The sequence below is a fragment of the Pristiophorus japonicus genome, chromosome 16, assembly GCF_044704955.1.
Source record: "Pristiophorus japonicus isolate sPriJap1 chromosome 16, sPriJap1.hap1, whole genome shotgun sequence".
NCBI classification, from domain to species: domain Eukaryota; kingdom Metazoa; phylum Chordata; class Chondrichthyes; family Pristiophoridae; genus Pristiophorus; species Pristiophorus japonicus.
This window is the reverse complement of record NC_091992.1, coordinates 37,669,969-37,685,621: the sequence shown is the minus strand read 5'-3', so window position 1 is coordinate 37,685,621 and position 15,653 is coordinate 37,669,969. Positions and strand designations below refer to the sequence as shown.

Genomic DNA, 15,653 nt, shown 5'->3' with positions numbered 1-15,653 from the left:
AAAAAGCCAGAGGTGTTTTGAAAAGGAAATGAGGTTGGCTCGGTGCTCACTGTAAAAGGGGGTAGCCTGTGAGGGACAACTACAGCCATTGGCGGGTTGTGGGGTGGCAGTCAGTTGGTGGATTTTGTTCTGGGGTGTGCAGGGTTCAGAGTTGGAAAAATTACTCAGTAGTGGGGTATATGGTAAAATTTAGCTAATTATGGAGTGCAAATTAATGGCCGAAATCTTGTTATGGTGGGAGTGTGGGAGGAGGGGAGACTGTTACTCCTTTATGCTTGTCTTGTACTGTTAAGTCCAACCACACGATACTCAATTGGTCATCTTCAGGTACACTACCTTTACAATTGTTAGACAGAAGGTGCTGACTTACACCATTAGCAACGCCACTGAAGGTTCACTCTCGTATATTAAAAGTCTTGTGTATAGCACTTACTTCCCATATATGTACATCTTGCTTCCTGTCATACCTTGTACATCACATTTTAGATGTAATATTTTAGTATCCTTTAACTAACCATAGGCTACACCACAGGTGATCTGTTTGTACATGTGCATATGTATACAAGTGTGTGATGTATACTATACACATGCACATGCTTTTCTATCTGTATTCTTGGTTTGTGCTGTTCTGTTTCTCTTTTTTTTACCATCACATTTTTTCTCAGCTACCATTCGCTTATGTTCATTTGTATATCTGTCGCTGCACCTACCACTTACTAATCTATTCTCCTAGTCTTCTGCATTCTTCCTAGCAGTTTGCTGTTCCTCCCAACTTAGTATCATCAGAAACTCTGATAGCCATCCCCTTTATGTCGAGTGCAAATACATCAAAAATGATCCCAACACCAATCCCTGGAACACCCCACTAGCTGCTGCCTGCCAGACAGAAAAACATCTATTAACAACAACTTTTTGCTGTCTACCTTTCTGTTTTGCTATATATACTGCTATTTTGTTTAATGCCTCAAATACTTTATCAAATGCTTTTTATATTTATTTTTTTCAAATACTTAGCCACTTTCCTTTTACAAACTATTACGGATTTTGCTTCCGCCCATGTTTCAGATGGGGCGTTCTATATCCAAACAATTGTTTTTCAGCTGATGATTTTAAGTCTCTGGACCCAAATTTCCCCATGAGTTGCACCGTTTTTTTGGTGTAACTTGATTTTTCTGGTGTATCTTTTTAGTTGCAAATATGGCCATTTAATTTGCACCAGTGTAAGTGAGTTAGGTTTTTTGTTAGGTCATTTTTTTTTCAAAAGGGGGCGTTCCCAGCCACTTACACCATTTATGCCAATTTGGCCAGAAAAAAGTTGTACTAAACTAACTTAGGGCAGCGTATGTGTCCACTTTTGCTGGAACAGAAAGACCTTACAGTTAAGGAATCGGCGCAAGTAACTACATTTAAAGCACCACCAAGCACCAAACAAAGCACAAGCAGTAATAACAATTCAATAAAAAATAAAGAAGTGAAGTAAATAATTAAAGTAACAAATAAAAGTACTGCCTCAAATCCTACCTTAAACTGAACGGGCAATTAAGAAATCGGCGCAGGTAAATATGTAAGGACCTGCACCCAAGCATCAAACATTGCAAATAAAAGTTTAAATAACTCATTAAAAATAAAGAACTCAGGTAAACAATTGAATAACAAATAAAGAATTGTAGTAAATCCTACCTTGACTTGAACTTGGCCGGGGAAGGCAGCGGGCCGGCCTGTACGGGAGGACATTCGGCCTGGAAAAGGGGCGGCCAGCAAAGATGCATCGGGAGGCTGAAGAGAGGGGGAGAAGAGGCTGGGCTCGGCACGCACTGGCAAGCCCTTCAGCCAGGGCTGGGGGGTGCGGCGTGCGAAGTAGAGCGACTGAACATGGAGGGTGGGGGGAGCACATGCTGGCTGGCCTTCATATCAGCGGGGGGGCGGGGTGGGGAGAACTGAACGCAGCATCGGTGGTGAGGGGAGAGAGAGCTGTGGGCTGGCCTTCATATAGGGGGGGGGCGACTGAACGCGGCATCTTAATTTGCTTACAAACAGCAACACAGGCTGGACGCAGCTGCAAGTTTCGGCGCTACTGCGCATGCGTGAACACCAGACCCGACGCTGCCGACTCTGGTTTCGGCGCAGGGCTGTAGCTCCGCCCCCCCCCCCACTGTTTAATCTGCGCCGCGCCAGGGCACTCCAGACTCTTCAGAATGGCCAAGATGGGGTCATTTTATTCTGGCGCCATTTCCAGCACACAAAATCGGCGCATAAAGGGTAAGTACGCCAAAAAAACGGGTTGGCCAAAATTGGGCCCGATGTACTTGAGTTACTGACTCACGGACCAGTTGAAATTGTTTTCCCTTATTAAAACCCTTCATAATTTTGAACACCTCTTAACCATCTTGGTCTCGTGAAAAGAGCTCCAGTTTCTCCATTTTCCTCATTGAAGTCTCTCATTTCTGGTATCCTCTTAATGAATGTCTTCCATGCCCTCTCCATGGATTTGACATAATTCCTAAAGTAAGGTGCTCAGAACTGTGCACAATATTCTAACTTTAACCTAATCAGTGATTTGTATGCCACTGCTCCACTACTCCTTTTAAAATGTTACCATTTAGTGTTTATGTCCTGTCTCATTCTGTGCTTTAATTCTATCTAATCGAATTATTCCTTCCAAAATGTAAAACCTCACAATTCTTTGCATTATTTTAATCTCGCAACTATTAACCACAGCTAACTTCATCTATCAATAGGGAAAAAGTAGCTTGTTTTTTTTTTAAAGTGTTCAAGATATAATTCCTTCATTAAAAACATAAGAAATAGGACTGGGAGTAGGCCATATGGCCCCTTGAGCCTGCTCTGCTATTTAATAAGATCATGGCTGACCTACATCAACTCCACTTTCCTGCCTTATCCCCATATCCCTTGATTCACTTAGCACAAGAATCTATTGATCTCAGTCTTGAATATACTCAGTGACTGAATATCCACAACCCTCTGGGGTAGAGAATTCAGAAAATTCACTACTCTCTGAGTGAAGAAATTTCTCCTCATCTCAGTCCTAAATGGCCGCCCCCTTATCCGACACTGTGACCCCTCGTACTAGACTCTCCAGCCAGGGGAAACAACCTCTTGGCATCTACCCTGTCAAATGCTCTAAGAATTTTATAACTTTCAATGAGATCGCCCCTCATTCTTCTAAACAGAGTGTATAGGCTCATTCTACTAGATCTCTCTTCATAGGACAGCCCTCTCATTCCAGGAATCAAACTAGTGAACCTTCGTTGCACCCCTCTAAGGCAAGGATATCTTTCCTTAGGTAAGGAGACCAAATCTATACACAGTACTCCAGGTGTGGTCTCACCAAAGCCCTATTTATTCCCACTTCTTTAAAAAAAAATTTTGTCCATTGTTTGTATTGCTAGGCAGGCAGGCCAATTTCTCCAGTCCTGTAGCATTGCTGCTATGTAACACTGGTTGTTGTACAGCAGCATTGCTGCAGGCCAGGAGCAAGTGAGAGTAGTCTCAGTTGACACAATCTCTGATTTTTGTTTTATTTTCAAAGTAAGAAATTAATTTCTTCCTGTGGGGAAACTTGTTTGATGCCTGAGATGAGATCAGAAGCACGGAGCTGCACATCAGCTGTCACACTTCTGTAAGATTTTGTGGGATTGTGTGTGAAGCTTCACTGGGCTTGTCACATGTTGCCATTTTAATTTTGCTCAGTGAGGATGAAGCGAACACTTGTGCTGACGAGCATAAAAAAAGTAAGAAACCTAAGCACAGCAGATGGAACAATTGTGGCATCATATTGGGCAATGTGGATAGATGCCTGCTGACTTGCCAGCTTGCTGCTTTCCATGCTTGTCAGTATTAGTATTGCAGCATTTGCATTAAAGAAAAGAATTAACCTCTGCATGTCTATATAAATAAAATGATATATTATAATGATACGGCATTACTTATGAAATTTATGCATGCGCTCAAACTAATACATTACGGTTATTACTGTTACTATTATAACCTGTTATAAACTTTCAGCCTCGACAAAAATTGCCATTGTTGACTTTAATAAGGTACGAGCGCTAGCAATGAATAAATACTGAAAATCTTAGTCATTACCTTTGACTGCAACTTTGTCATAGGCATATTACATTGTCAGCCTGAAAATGAATAAAAACAGGATTTTATACAGTGCTATACAAATGCACCACTTCCATTCAGTTAGCACAGCAAGGGTAAAGGCAGTAAAGGTTAAACGAATCCTACACTTTTGATAATTGTGATACTGTGAAACACCTATTTATCATTTTACCAGGAAAATGTAAGTGTCTTTGAGAAACAGAAAAGGCTCCATCATGGTTTGGGAAGTGAAGCATATTTAATGCACTGTTTATGGTGAAGTTAATTCTGCATGAATACCACAATATCTAGGATACAACAAAGCATACCATCCATTAAGTCAGCTTGCTTTGTATATCTTAAATTAGTTTCAGAATCAGAAAGATCCCAGTTAAACTACGGGTACCTTTGAATAGAGATTGTAATCCTTCATTTCTACAATGTAGACCAAAATTGAAGTAGCTGTTTGGTCACCAGATTCTTTGGTGAGAGCCACAGTATTCTTTTTATCAGTATTTTGTCAGCTTGGTTTACTAAATTAGAGAAATTACAAGATGTAGGAATATGGTGATAAATGTGATGGTAATGTATTGTGGGAACTAAAATCCCTGTTAAAGAACAGTTCATTTTATAAAACGTGTGGTTGTGCATTAACCTTTTTCAAACTGTAATGTATAATAATAATTGCTAAATGTTCTAGTATGGTAGGATAGTAGTACCTGTACTGTTTTAGGACAAAACTCTGCTGCCCGTATCCGAACTCGCACCAAGTCCCGCTCACCCATCACCCCAATGTTTGCTGATCTACATTGCATCCCAGGCCGACAACCCCTCGATTTTAAAATTCTCATCCTTGTGTTCAAACCCCTCCATGGCCACGCCTCTCCCTATCTCTATAATCCTACAGTCCTACAATCCTCCAAGACCTCTGCACTCCTCCAATTCTGGTCTCTTGATCCCTGATTTCCTTCACTCCACTATTTGTGGCCGTGCCTTCAGCTGCTTGGGCCTAAGCTCTGGAATTCCTCCTTAAACTTGCCTCGCTAGCTCTCTCTTTAAGTCACTCCTTAAAACTTACCTCTTTGACCAAACTTTTGGTCACCTGTTCTAATATCTCTTGATGTGGCTCGATGTCAAATATTGTTTGATAACGTTCCCATGAAGCATCTTGGGATGTTTTACTATGTTAAAGGTGCTATGAAACAAGTTGTTTCACTTCACTGATTTATTGTAGGTTTTTAATAAGAACTGAACAGGAGTAAATTAGAGATATGCCTGCACTCCTAAATTGGTTTGTATTCAGATTGAATATCACTTGTGCATTTAACAACCCTATACCACGGAGCCTACTGCATTTATTAAATCATGCTGTTAAGGCATTATTTTTCTCTAATATACATAACATTTGCTTTCTCCCGACTGCCTCTCTTTGTAAAAGCAATGGCTGCTGTTCTGTGTCTTGGTGAATTGATGATAGAGATGTAAAAGCCATTGGGCATGGCTGCTACTAAGTGAATAACATCAGAGAGACCATATTCCAACAAACAGGACAAGATGCAAATTAAGTTAATGTGAATATGGATTATAAACGCTATGACTTTCAGGAAATTAAGAGTGATAAATGCTTATTATACAGATATTGAATGCTGCAGTTTCCTGGTCATCTTTACTTTGTTATAGTTTTGGAATTATGAGGATGCTGTTCAATGCTGATGCACATCTGGCGCAAACCTAATGTGTTAGATTTTTACCCCCTAATAGGCTAAATATACATTGAGATTTTGCAGGATAATCTGTATCCAGACCCCTTTAAACAAGCGCGAGAACTAGCAAACACTGAAACGTCTGACTAATGTGTTTTATTTATATTACCCACTATAGACAATGAGAGTACGGGTACAATGTCCCGAATCCGGAATTCTGAAAAACGGAATTGTCCGAAAACCGGACATTTTTTTTTAGAAAAGCACATCGTAGAGGGAGTCGTCTGACGTGCGATCAGTCCGAGCCTTGCCGAATGGCCCTCGACCCTGACCCATGTGTGACCCGACTCGACCTGATCCGTCCCGATCTGACTCTCATGCTCCCCTTGACCTGACTCGTGCGCTGTTTTAATGTCTGACCCGAAATTTGGAAAAATGTGAAAACCGGCATGGCCTCGGCCTCTAGGTTGCCGGATTTGGGATGTCGGATTTTCTTCTCCGAAATCCGGAAAAATACAAAAATCGTCCCCGAGGTTGCCGGATTCGGGACATCGGATTTTCTTCCTCGAAATCCAGAAAAAAACGGCACGGCCTCGGTCCCAAGGTTGCCAGATTCGAGACATTGTACCTATACCGACAATTACGTGAGACTCATTCGGGTTGAGTCGTAAGCGCGTAGTTCTAATCTGATTATGTTGGTCAAAGCTAGTCCTGAGATTTGGTGTATTGTACCTTCTATCGTCATAATAATGTCATGCTAACATTATGATAACATGTCAACACCTGATTATTTTTAATTAATACTTAATATTAGCCCATTAAGTCATCTTGTAAATGTAGAAGCCAGTCTTCAACCAATTTGATTCACTCCACGTGATATCAAGAAATGGCTGCGCACACTGGTTACAACAAAGGCTATGGGCCCTGACAACATCCCAGCTGAGGTGCTGTAGACTTGTACTCCAGATCTAGAAACGCTTCTAGCCCAAGCTGTTCCAGTACAGCTACAACACTGGCATCTATACGACAATGTGGAAAACTGCCCAGGTATGTCCTGTCCACAAAAAGCAGGACAAATCTAATCTGGCCAATTACCGCCCGATCAGTCTACTCCCAATCATCAGTAAAGTGTTGGAAGGTGTCATTGACAGAGCTATCAAGCGGCACTTACTCATCAATAACCTGCTCACTGATGCCCAGTTTGAGTTCCGCCAGGAACCCTTGGCTCAAGGCCTCATTGCAGCCTTGGTCCAAACATGGACAAAAGAGCTGAATTCCAGAGGTGAGGTGAGAGTGACTGCCCTTGACATCAAGGCAGCATTTGACTGAGTCTGGCATCAAGGAGCCCTAGTAAAACTGAAGTCAATGGGAATCGGGGGAAAACTCTCCACTGGCTGAAGTCATAATCTAACACAAAGGAAGATTGTTGTGGTGGCTGAAGGTCAATCAACATAACCCCAGGACTTCACTGCAGGAGTTCCTCAGGGCAGTGTCCTAGGCCGAACCATCTTCAACTGCTTCATCAAATGACCTTCCCTCCATCATAAGGTCAGACGTGGGGATGTTCGCTGATGACTGCAGTATACAGTGCCATTCGCAACTCCTCAGATAATGAAGCAGTCCATGCCCACATGCAGCAAGACCTGGACGACATTCAGTTTAGGCTGATAAGTGGCAAGTAATATTTGTGCCAGGCAATGACTATCTCCAACAAGTGAGAGTCTAACCACCGCCCCTTGATATTCATTGGCATTACCATCGCCGAATCCCCCTCAATCAACAACCTCGGGGTCACCATTGACCAGAAACTTAACTGGACCAGTCCCATAAATACTGTGGCAACAAGAGCAGGTCAAAGGCTGGGTATTCTGTGGCAAGTGTCTCACCTCCTGACTACCAAGCCTTTCCATCATCTACAAGGCACAAGTCAGGAGTGTGATGGAATATTCTCCACTTGCCTGAATGAGTGCAGCTCCATCAACACCCAAGAAGCTCGACACTATCTAAGACAAAGCAGCCAGTTTGAATGGCATCCCATCCACCACCTTAAAACATTTACTCCCTCCACCATCAGCGTAGTGTGACTGCGGTGTGTACCATCTTCAGGATGCACTGCAGCAACTCGCCAACCTTCTTCGGCAGCCCCTCCTAAACCTGCGACCTCTACCACCTAGATGGACAAGGGCAGCGGCCGCATGGGAGCACCATCACCTGCAGGTTCCCCTCCAAGTCACACACCATCCTGACTTTGAAGTACATTGCTGTTCCTTCATCGTCGCTAGGTCAAAATCCTGGAAGTCCCCTCCCCAACAGCACTATGGGAGTATGTTCACCACATGGACTGCAGCAGTTCAAGGAGGCGGCTCAACACCACCTTCTCGAGGGCAATTAGGGATGGGCAATAAATGTCCGCCTTGCCAGCGACGCCCAAATCTCAGGAACGAGTAACATTTTTTACATTTTCTTTAGTGAGTTTGAGCAACGTTATCTATTCTTTGTCCATTGTTTTCACAGTTTGTACCTCAGCTTTTTCTGATATCTCCTCTATTGGTCTTTGCATTCAGTTCATGTCCTGACCGTCTGGCTTGGTGCCGAGGACATACTATGTCTTTCCTTGCAGATTATTAATTAATATTTGTTCATTAGGTTCTAATTTTGTCCTGAATGTGACTTCTCGGAATTGACTTATATTGCAGATTATTAGTTTTAATACATGTTTTGATATTGAGAACTATTTAATAAGTTATTGGAATGATTAAGGTCTTAGGGTCTTAGAATCATAGAATGATACAGCACATAAATAGGCTATTTGGCCCATCATGCCTGTGACAGCGCTATGAAGGAGCTATCCAATTAGTCCCACTCCCCTGCCCTTTCACCAATAGAATCATAGTCTTCACCACTTGGACTACTTCTGTCTGCATGATGTGTGCCCATCATGCACTGTATAATGTGGGGGAAATTTCTGTCACACTGAGGGCCTGCACTAGGTTTATTGAAGCCTCAGAACAAACATAAATCTTTGTCCGAAATGTGTTCTTAGTAAAATAGGATGGTTGGCCCATTCAATCATGTTTGTTTCTCCTCCTTGAAGGAAAGTCTGCTTGGTGGTTATATCAATCAGCTGCATGTTGACCCAGAGACTTCATTGTTTATTTCATGGTGTCCTTGAGTTTCCCAACTGCAGCTATTCAAACCTTTTCAATGCTGCATCCTATCAGCCATCTGTTAGCTGAGGGAATGGTTATTGAGCTTTACCTAAGTAGGATCTGTGTACTCTACTTTTTCTAGAGGAGGAAGGGCAGGATCAGAAGTTGCATACACAGCCATGATTTTTGTTGCGCTACAGAACTTTGCCCTGCAAAGGGACCTCATTATGTAACACACAGTGTTACATAGAAGATGGGCATCAACAGTCAGTGTCACAGGAGAACCATGAGATATAAGGAACTGGTCACACAGCAATAGTTATAAGGAAAGCTGTAATGGGTGACATATAGTTCAGTGCCTAAAACATCCAAGGCATAACAGTTATCTCTGCATGTGTCCAATAACCTTGCCTGGCATCACTCCCCTTCGCCCCAGACATGAATCAAAACCCATAAATACATAGCATTTCTCCACAACTACCTTAGTTTTCCTCATTCCAAAAGAACTATCAAAACATAACTCGATTTTCATTAAACATTACAGTATGTGGTGCAGGGTAGTCAGTATTTAGCCTTAGTAAAAATGTATGGTGTGTCTTTTCAGCATCCAGTGTGCTCTTTCTAAGTATTTTCTCCAATGGGAGGAGGAAGTGAGGTAGATGGCTGATAAGAATGGAGGGGGGGTGGCGTGTCAGAAATTGGATGCCTGCGGGATCACGGGGAGGGGTTTGGAGAGTTGTAGGGCTGGAGGAGATTACAGAGATAGGGAAGGGCGAGGCCATGGAGGGCTTTGAAAACCATGATTAGAGTTTTAAAATTGAGGCGTTGCTCAACTGGGAGCCAATGTAGCTCAGCGAGCACAGGAGTGCTGGGTGAACGGGACTTGGTGCGAGTTAGGATACGAGCAGCAAAGTTTTAGTTTATGGAGTGTGGAAGATGGGAGTCCAACCAGAAGTGGGTTGGAATAGTCAAGTCTAGAGGTAACATAGGCATGGCTGAGGGGTTCAGCAGCAAATGAGCTGAGGCAGACTGGGTTAATGCTTAAGTGCAGCCTGAGGAGCTGCTGAATTGTTGGCGGTGCTGTCTTCAGAATGAGACATTAAACTGAAGCCTCATTTGCCTGTTCAAGGAGGGTGTAAAATATTCTATTGCACTATTAGAAGAAGAGCACAGGATTTTTTTCCGTGTCCTGGCCAACATTTTTCCCTAAATACTATTAAAAGCGATTACCATTGAGTACATGGCTGTTTGTGGGACTGTTGTGTACACAAGTTTGCCTACAAAACAATAATAACTGCACTTAAAAAAAATTAATCCACTGGCTGTGCAGTGCTTTGGAACATCACGTGGATGTGAAAAGTGCTCCTATCTACGTGCACGTTCATTCATTCAAACTTGTGTTGGCAGTATGCTTGCTATTTGTTGCTTGCCATATATACTGGGCCACAGAGCAAACACATTGCCATACAACAAACAATACACTGTGTTGGGGAAAAACCTGAGTATGCTTGCACATTTGGAAAGTACATGAACAATTGCCAGAGTGTACAAATTTGAAAGTCAATTTAAAAAAAAAAAAATCTCTCAACTTTTCAACAATATTTTTATTGTTTCCCTTTTCATTCTCCAGCTTAATCTACAGAGTGTAACTGCTAAGACACAAGTGGCCTTTCTGGAAGAACTCTAATATGCTCAATACTGGACTGCTGGCCCGGGAAATGAGTTTGATGATGACCTTTCTGCATTCCAGAGCCATCACACAAAATAAGTTGGAATTAGCAAAGCATTCTTAATGCTACTGGTTTTGTAAGGGAGATTGATGCTGCTTCAGAATATGCCATATAACCATTTGAACACTGGCAAAGACACCGTTATTTTAGTCGCTCAGTAAACTAACTGGGAACTGTTGCTAATGATTCCCAAATATAACTCTAAATGTTAGTTTCTTTGCTGTTTATTTTTTTAAAGCAGCAACTATAGGCTGATGGAATCCTTTTAGACTTTGAAATGGGATGATATTTAGCTGTTCATAAAGAATGTTATTTATTCACAAATTGTCAGAAATACATGGACCTATTCACTGACTAAGCAACTCACCCAATTGATACATATCAGTGCCTTACCATCATTATTTTCACTGCTCCTCATATGATCATTTGCAGGAGCGAAAATAGATATTTCACATTTATGAATTATTAATGTCCAATATTTTATTTCAAAGATGTTCATCAGTTTACACATTCTGGTTGTTATTTCACACTCCTATGGTTGTACTGTATTAATATATTTATACAATATCGTGACTTCCTAATCAATATGATTCATACAATTTGTTACAAATATATATTAATCTTCACAAAAGTTAAACCTGCATTTTTAGCTACATTAATGTTGGTGATAACAATTAATCTGTCAGCTGTTCAATCCTAATTACTGCATAAATACATAGTCATATAAAAAATAGTCATACCCAAGCCATTTTGATTAAATTGAATTCTTTATAGTCAATGAAATATCAAACACAAGTGACGCTACCTATAAACTTAAGATAATTTGAGATGTATTGGGCTGGTGGTTACACAATTGCTTTGGCCTACAATCCAACCTTCAAAGTCTCACAAAATTATAAAATCTTAATCCATCTTTTCTGCAAGTGATCTATTTTGTTCATTGAACTAACTTTAATTATGGGGCTGATGGATATGCAACTTTAAAAATAACTTTTTTTCCTTCTAAAATGCTGCATCTTACTCCAATCCAAAGTTCTATTATTGGATAAAGAGCTACAAAAGGAAGAATCCTCAAGCCAAAATTGTAGCAGAATCACAAGACAGGAAAAGGTTTCAAGTTGGACTTTGCATAAATGACATTCATATTTGGGCTTTGCAAGAGAAGAATTTGCTAGTCCCTGTTTATATTTAATGGAGGGAAGAAAACAGCTTGGGGTCATCCTTTCCCACTTTCTCTGTGTGCAACTTTCTAAGAAATGTATATCTTTGCAGATATGGGAGTTGATGGGAGTGTCCAACTTTAACCAAGAAGGGATCATGTTTTTGTCAGGAGTAGGGGAAAATTAATGTGGAAAGAAATTTCAAACTATTGAAAATCCAGCATTCTTTTAATGGGAAGAGCCATATTTAAATCACGAGAAGAAACAAATGACTGCTAATTGATCACAAGACAGGTAAAGTAGTTGGATGTGAATTTTCTTCTGTGGAAGTATCTGGTGCTTTTAGTAAGTCCATGCTTATTGCTCCTTTACAAAGGCTTGTTTAAATCTCACTTGAACTTTATTTTGTGTATATAATCAGTCTTTTGTACAAGTTACAATAGCAAGCTAACTTTCACAGTGATGAAGAAATATGGGAGGACTAAAGTACATGCGGTTTAATTGTAATTTTCAATCAATTCTTGTTGACAGAAAATTGTTTGTTTTGAAAAGTCCAAGAATGTAACCACTGGCTGGAGCCCTCTGTAGTATTACTGTGCATTCTTTCAATGTTGCTCGTTTATTGATGAATAACATAACTTGGTAAAGGGAAAACAATTTTTTTTAATTCATTCACGGGATGTGGGCGTCACTGGCAAGGCCAGCATTTTATTGCTCATCCCTAATTTCCCTTGAGAAAGTGGTGGTGAGCTGCCGCCTTGAATGACTTGCTAAGCCAGACTGGGTAAGGACGGCAGATTTCCTTCCCTAAAGGACATTCGTGGACTAGATGGGTTTTTACGACAATCCGCTAGTTTCATGGTCACAATTACTGATACTAGCTTTTTAATTCCAGATTTATTTAATCAAATTTAAATTCCACAGCTGCTGTGGTGGGATTTGAATTCACGTCTCCGGATCATTAGTCCAGGCCTCTGGATTACTAGCCCAGCAACATCACCACTGTGCTACAGTACCCCTTAATCAGTGTAATTGAAACTACCATGAAAGTCACCTTCAACTAGGGAGCATCCATTCCTCTGGCAACCTGTCAGCAGCATTTATTTTTGCTTTATCGAACACTATTTTTTAAATTGTATTTTCTAAAACCAATTGATGAGTGTTGTGGCCCCCCCCAGTGGTTCAGTGGGTGAATGCACCATATGGTGTCGCACTGAGCCATACAGATCAGAATGGTTAGTGATTTCATAGAAACATAGAATATAGGTGCAGGAGTAGGCCATTCAGCCCTTCGAGCCTGCACCGCCATTCAACAAGATCATGGCTGATCACCCACCCCAGCACCTCCCCCCCCACGCCCCCTCCGCAACCACCCCCCCAGCCGCAAGGACCACATCCAACTCCCTCCCGAAAACATCCAATGAACTGCCATCAACAACCATCAGCGGCAGGGAGCCCCACAGGCCAACAACTCCCCGAGTGAAGAAGTCTCTCCCAATCCCATCCCCAAACAGCCCACCACCCATCCCAAGAGCGCGCCACCCCCCCCGGCTCCGGACTCGCCCAACACCGGGAACACTCCCCCCGCACCCAACCCGTCCCGTCAGAATCCTTCCCAAATGCCGAATACCCCCGGATGTCGAGGCCCCCAGCCCCGGCCACCCCGGAGCCACGCCCCCGCGACGCCAACCACACCACATCCACCAACCACCATCTGCGCAGTCAACCCGTCCACCCCACTCTGAACACTCCCCGCACCGAGGCACAGAGGCCCGTCCCTCCAACACACTTCGCCCCCCCCAGACCTCCGCTGCAATGTGGCCCTTTCTGTTCCCCGCCCTGGGTTTCTCCACCCCCCACCTGCACCACTCTCCCCTCCATCCCCTGCCCCCGTCTTCCCTCTGCCTCCCTGCACAGGCTCCCTGTGATTTCACTCCTGGTCTGTGATGTTAGCTAATTTCAGCCTGAGTGATGAAGGATGCTACAGTTAGCTTCAGTGCTCCAAGGCTAGAGATCAACCAGGGACCCTCTAATACCCTAAACAAAACCAGAAAATGCTGGAATTACACATCTGTACACTTGCATCAGCATCTGTAAAGTGGAAACGCAAGTTAACATTTCGTCTGCTGAGGGCTTTGTGAGTGGACTGAGCCATACTAAAGGTCCCATATTTGATCCCTAGCCTTTGCTGATTTCAGACACCTATTTAGTTGGGGTGTTATAGTTGGCTTCAACAATAATGGAAAGGGAAATAAAAAATCAGGGTTGCTGCTCCTGGCTCATGTGCATGTTAATGTTATGGGAAGGTTTGTGCTGGCTCTCAATCAAATAGGCCACTGGAATGTATAGAATGAATCACTTGGATAAGGTACTTGGAAGAATGTTGTCCTGGGGAGATTGAAGGATAATTATAGAAGAAAGACAAAAAAACAGTGAGAGTGCCCCGTTTTTCAAACTTGCCATTAATATGAAGTTAATGGAATTCTATGCTAGAGCATGCCAAGGATCCCCACAAAGGTATTCAAAATTATAAAACACGTTGATTTTTTGTGGAATGCAGCTTTACCATGTTTTAAACCATGTGACCAAATTATACTACAAAATAATGTTGCGGTTAGGAACTGGACAGTACTTTCTGCACTAACAGAAAATGCTGGAAATCTGTGGGTCAGGCAGCATCTGTGGAGTTGACCTGAAACGTTAACTCTTTCTCCCCACAGATGCTGCCTGACCTGCTGAGATTTCCAGCATTTTCTGTTTATATTTCAGATTCCAGCATCCACAGTATTTTGCTTTAGTACTTTCTGCACTGTGAATACTATATTAATGCTTGAGGAAACAAAGTTAGAAGTGATCAGTTTAGCAAGGGGAATAAACAGTGAACCTGTTAATATAAGAACAGATGGAAGGTGACCACCCCCTTAAATTCCTTAATTGTATTAGCCTTTTGGTTAATGAACCAGTGACGTCCTGAAAGCCCTGTATGAAGTAATAATGTAACCTCTATTGTAGCTCCTCATGCCACCCTTTGCTGATACTGCTTTAATTACCAATACACACTAATATTTACATTATTAGCTGGATGGTGCATTTGAGATTACTTGAATTAAATATTAAAAGCCATTGACAAGTGATTATTTAAAAAAATTTATATTATTGAACAGCACTCCACACCTCATGAATGAATCACACTTTTTTCCTTACACCATGGGATTTTTTAATGTTACACATGCTTTAGAATACGACAGTTGACTTTAATTTCATAGCCAGATTAACACTTGCTTTATCCTTAAAACCAGCTTTATTTTTTGCTTAATTTACTGCCTTTCAGCATAGTAACATTGGAGTATCTGAGTGTATACACGTTTATTTATTTTGTGTTTCATTTGGTTAGGAAGCAGTAGCATCTGTATTTTTTTATGCATTTTGTGTTACTTTGATGATTTATGCAAACTTCCTTACACCTGTATCAGGAAATAAAGGAAGACTATGCTGTAAATTTATATTATGATTTGTATATTCCTGAACTATTAATGCTCAAAATAAACTTATCTCAATTATTTGATTGCATATTGAATATCTGCATTATATCTTCCCCCATCTACTGGAATGATGTACAGCGACGACTTAATTTTTATTTGCCGTTTACATTTTCTCTGCACTTGTTGGTATTCCTATTAGACCCACTAAAGGATAGGTTGATGAGAGATGTCCTCCATCAACCAACAATGGATTGCAGAAGCAGGGAGTGGAAGGATTTGTATGATGTAAAGTAAAGAATTAAAACAAAGTGATATTTTATAT

The 15,653-nt window shown here is 41.6% G+C and overlaps 1 protein-coding gene across 2 annotated transcripts in view; it reads left to right on the top strand.

Moving 5' to 3' along the window:
- nf2b (NF2, moesin-ezrin-radixin like (MERLIN) tumor suppressor b) overlaps positions 1-15,369 on the top strand; it is a 98,036-nt gene extending 82,667 nt beyond the window's left edge. Inside the window, exons 17-18 of one of the 2 annotated variants that reach the window (XM_070857217.1) lie at positions 3,712-3,752; positions 10,590-15,369. In XM_070857217.1, the coding sequence (XP_070713318.1) occupies positions 3,712-3,714 (3 nt within the window). In that variant the 3' untranslated portion in view covers positions 3,715-3,752; positions 10,590-15,369. The remainder of the gene's footprint in view (positions 1-3,711; positions 3,753-10,589) is intronic. The other variant, XM_070857216.1, reaches the window with a different exon arrangement.
- The last annotated feature ends 284 nt before the right edge of the window (positions 15,370-15,653 follow it).